A 5161-nucleotide genomic window follows, 5' to 3' on the forward strand; every position below is an offset into this window, starting at 1 on the left:
CATGCTTCCTTCTACCCAGTAGGGTTCACCATATCCAACCAATAGAGTCTGTATTTTCTAGCTAGAGCGTCCGGACAAAGCTGAAGAGTAAATCCGATATACTTAATTGCCTCCTTCTTCTCCCGAAACTTCAATCTACCGTAGTGGCTTAATCAGCCACGGTTCAGAATAATGCAAAATATATCCACCGTAATGAGGAAAAATCCAGACCCACAGATACGGGCCGCAGACGAAACGTGTCTCGCCCCCAGACAACGAAGACGGCCGGGTCCTTGTGAAATCTGTTGACTTCGCAGCGGAGGTAATTTTTCTGTAACTATCTTTAACGGGGGTAGATGGTGGTTATCGAGCTGCAGCCTAAACGCCTCGAGAATAGTGGGGGGTGGCATGTTGAAAATTGGGGATCATAAATGCGAAAGCTGATAGTTTCTTGTGTCTTGCGGGGGATCTCACTACCGGCCGTGGGCTTGGGGGATTTTATGTGACTGTCAAGGGGAATAAAATATGTGGGATGGTTGATCTTCTGTTATGTGTTATGGAACGTATATACGCGAAACCACGTGCAGCAGGGCTGCCGCCTGGGCAACATTTTTACAAAAAGCTCTCAGACCCGTATTGGTGAAAGGCAGGCAGCCGGGAGTAATCTGTATATCTCACTAATATTAGCATAGAATCTCCACATAAGCATTCTCAACATCAACATGCGACATACAGTAGTTTATTCATTTTTGTTTTTATGAAGATATTGTAGAAACTTTGGCCATCATTCAATATGCAATGAAAGGAACCATCTGAATCTCAAGCAGAAATTGAAACATCCTGCGTGAATCTAGAGAAATCATATTTCCACTTCAAATGAGAAGTTACTCTTCTATAAATACCTCCCGAGGCTCAGTCAGAATAGCCGGCAACCAGGTCGACACCATGTGTTCTGTGAGAGAAGCTCGCGTGTGTCCATAAACACATTCCAGCCATGATTGCCAGTCCCAATCAATCCAATCACTAAAAAACTCAAATCTTCTCCAAGCCTTGTGCCAACGCAACAGAGGTGAGATTGGAACCCCGGAAAGATATTCCGGTCCCTCTAATTCTGGTAATGGAGCACGCCCAAGCACAGAGTGTCCAAAGTCAACAATTCGAAAGTCCCAAGCATCAGATGCCTTTGCTATTGTGTCATTTAAAACTACAATATTCCGAGGGTGTAGATCCCGGTGCTGAACGCCATGTGTATATAGCAGAGTCTCAGCATCAATCACTGCCTTCATGAGTGTCTTACGACACTGCTGTGAGAAGTCCGCCGGGTTCAATTGTTGCAGGGATGCTCCAGGGACATACTCGATAAGAATGAGTCGGACAGAACGTGTGGTAACAGTTTCACTCATTGTGACAGGCCATTGAAGTGTATAGGAGCCAAAATATCTCGGAATAACTGTCCCTGGAAGGTTGGACTTGGAGAGAGCAGTGTATGTTGCAGTTTCACGTGAATAGTCGCGGTCAACACACAGGAAAGGTTCCACATCATCTTGTATGTGACTGAAGTAGAGAGGATCGTAAATCTTGGCAACAAGATTCAAGCCTGTTGGTAAAGAATCTGAGGGTGTAACTTGCTGAATCTGAACCACAGCAAGCTGAGCGCTCTCATTGTCCCCGACTCGAACAGTCTTGACAATCTTTAGATCGACAGTGACTGGCCCAATCTGATCCCCCAATGGGAGGGTGAATAAGACAGCGATTCAGTGGATGCATTTCCTCCCTCTCATGTCTAGTTTCCTTAGGGGGGGTGGATGGCGTAGTGGTAAGCGCTGTTCATGGAATGCTTTCTCAAGTACGGAGTAGTCCAAGTGACAAGGGACTGCTTAGTATTGCGTGAGCAATTGTGGGGCAAGCCCCCCCTTGAGGGCTAGATCCAGAATGGTATAGTGAGGTCTCTCCATCAAGGATGAGAGAGTAGCCGAACATAAGGGTAGGCTAGTGAGGTGAAAGCTGTCAGAGTCTCAGACTGCATATGGCCTTAGAAAAAATATGAAGAACAACAACAACAATCTAGTTTCCTTAGTGTGGTTGCACGTCTCATGAATTGGAGGAGGGGGGATATGTGATCTAGCGATGAAGGTATTACTAGTCACATAAGGATGGTCTGGCTTAGATACACCAAACCTGGTGCAGTAATCATCGCTCAGAGGGTAAGTCATTGATAAAAAGCTGGATTAGGTATTTGAATTGATGGTCAAGTGTATTCCGTAGTAGTTAGTTTGATGGGAGTGTGTTAAATGTATTGGTGAGTGTGGAAATGGCCTTGCTCAGAATGTTTAGCTGGCGGCCTTCCTATAATAAACACGCTAGTTACTAATTATGATTCTTCCGTTAACCACTCGTAGTTAATCCTCCACTCCACCCATCCATCATCATCATCATTCCAGCAACACTTCGAGCCAGCGGGGAGAAGCAGCCTACGCCTGGCATCTCCAGCGAAATGCCCATACGCATATACGAATAGTGATGCAATAATATCACTCTGGAACACGGTCCAATGCTACCTCCATTTCTCTCTCATCCATGATCATTCCTTTGGCTGCGATGTCCTGATCGATCATAGCAACCAACTACCTGGCTTCAAGCTCTCATCGTTTGATTGCGCACCATGAGCAACCGCAGTCCCGTTCTCCGCCGTGCAGATGTGATCTTTCCCATGCGACCAGAGTCCCCCAATCCTGCTGCTGCAAGCGATCACTCTGTGCGGCCGGGTTCCTCCAGCAGCGATACCTCGTCTAATTCGTCCAATCTCACCTCTCTCAATTTGACCAAGCGCACCTTGTACGGGGTGAAACCTTCGATAACTAGCCCTCGAAAACCGTCAGCAAGCGCCAATAACAGTAACACTTCTCTTCCCAATTTTTCACGTCCATCAGCGCCTCACATGCCACCAAATGATCCGTTATCCGAAAAAGCGCTTCCTCTACCCCCACCTCCGGAATTCCAGAACCACAGACCCCGCCAGCACTCACAGGGTTTCTTTGAACCGTCTCTTCCCACTGCCTCATTATCCGAACAAACACCCGTTACTATGGCGAACTTGTCAGCCTCTCAAATAGCTGCCCAAGCTGCTATGCAACACCAGGCAAGTTCGCGCCACCTGCGGAATCGGTCACAGCCGAGTAGGCTTCCCCAGGATAATGTAGCGAGAAAGGGTTCCAAGGAGCACATCCATCACAGCCCTTCAGGACAGCAATACTCGAATGGGCTAGTTGGGGGACGTGCACTTGCGGCAACAACTGCTGCCAATGTTGCATTTCCCAGGAGTCCAGGCTTCGTGCCTTCGTCACCGAATGTCGATTATACCTCCTCAGAGACTGGGCATAAGCAGAAGGGGGAGAAGTCTAAGATTAAAATATTTTCAAAACCGAAACATATTGGCCTATCAAGGGACAAGGATGGAGATAAAAACAAGGCTCTGCAGTCTCCTAACAATCATCTGCCTTTACCAGGCCCAAGTGGCCTGTCACGAATGGTGAATGCCTCCGCGTCTAGCCTTATCGAATCTTCCACTTCTGCCAACTCCTCGATGTACAACCTAACAAATTCGTCTGCAACAACGGTGGTGCTTGCCGACCGACCGGCAACAGGTGAAAGAGAGAAGGATAGGGACAAAGACAAGGCGCATAAACACCACTTTTTATCACGACAAAAGTTAAAGTTGAAAGACAAGGATGACCATTTCAACCTTTCCCTATCCTCAGCATCAAGCAATTCTAAACCCTTAGATCCTAGTGCTCCTCAGTCACTCTACTCCTTCACGCCACAATCGCCGTCGACGACGGCCTTCGCTAAATCGAAGAGTGGGCTTGACCTGCGTCATGGAGGTCGAGCGCTACGAGAGAAGAAAAAGGAAGAAAAAGCCTCTGCCGCCGCTGCCCATGAGATCGGACATCGAGACACAGATGAACGGACGATTAACGGAGCACTCGGCACTAGCTCGTCCTCTGTTTATGGCGGCCCTGGCAACACAGCTCCGAATGTATACGGCGGGGAGACTTCTTTAAAAGAAACTTTGCAAGGCTTTGGCCTCCATAACATGGCTCCAGAAGACGCATGGGACTTTCTAAAGGCAAAGCTTTTGGTTCTGTTCGAAGGGGAAGATGTTCGCGTTGCTCTAGAAGACCTGAACAAACTTGTTTCTATCCATATACAACAGTGCGTGATGAAACATATACCCTCTGTCGTAGTGGAGGATTTGCGGGACCTACTGCAAACTGGCTTTAGCTCCTTAAGTCACTCGCTTCATCCGGCTCCAGACGAGCGCGTTGTACCGCACCTCGTTGAGATGTGGGTTTTGGTATTTGGAGTGGTACTTCCCTTTATCCAAGCTGTTTTTCTTCCTTTAGACCTGGAGTTCAAAGGGCGTGGGTCGATCATGACTCCTCGCGAAGCGAAAGAGTTTTGGGGCGCATTACCCAACGGCGAATCCTCAAACAGGTCTATGGGCGATGAACTCGATGTCCGTACCATAGTGCTCATCTCCTTCCGCGACAACGTTATTATCCCCCGCTACGAAATGTTAAAGACAACCTTCTCGCGCCTCAGCCTCGAAAGCATCCATGTGAATGTCCGTGCTCTCAGCACGACTCCGACCAGTCGACCGAGCACCGCATCAGCCCTTGACTCCGGTTTTGGAAGCTACAACTCCCAATCCTCCACTCTCCTCAGCGCCGCTGGCAGTTTCTCCTCTGATTCCGTTGTCGCCTCCATGTCCCGCAGTCGCGCTGCATCCAACACCTCAAACCCCGAATATGTTTCCACATCGTCATATACATCCATGTCTCCACCACAGGGCTCCACCCTCAATCCAACCCTACAATCGCTCCCGTTACGCACTACTTCCACATCTGCAGATCCATCACATCTCATCACCGAAACTGCTGGCCGCATGCTCCAATGCATCAGTGTGCTAGCCAGTGTACAAACCGACGACGAAGCGCAGGAGAAGATTGATACCCTCAGCAAAGCTCTCAAACACAACTGGCTTGGCCGGGGTCGGACCGGCCGGGACCGTCGAGGCTTTGTTGGCACCAAGATCCGCGCCGTAGTTCCCCGAAAGGAAAGTGATGATACACCGCCTCGTTTTCTCCCTTCTGGCAATGAGCGCGACGGTGGCGATGATTGA

At 48.8% G+C, this 5161-nt stretch overlaps 1 protein-coding gene across 1 annotated transcript; it reads left to right on the forward strand.

The window, feature by feature from the left end:
* Positions 1–2641: 2641 nt before the first annotated feature.
* HCAG_03963 (predicted protein) lies at positions 2642–5161 on the forward strand (the record flags this gene model as incomplete). Its single annotated transcript, XM_001541815.1, has 1 exon — positions 2642–5161. One exon carries the CDS (start codon positions 2642–2644, stop codon positions 5159–5161), a length of 2520 nt encoding a protein of 839 aa, XP_001541865.1.

The sequence above is a fragment of the Histoplasma capsulatum genome, genomic scaffold (genome assembly GCF_000149585.1).
Source record: "Histoplasma capsulatum NAm1 scaffold_3 genomic scaffold, whole genome shotgun sequence".
Taxonomy (NCBI): Eukaryota; Fungi; Ascomycota; class Eurotiomycetes; order Onygenales; family Ajellomycetaceae; genus Histoplasma; species Histoplasma mississippiense.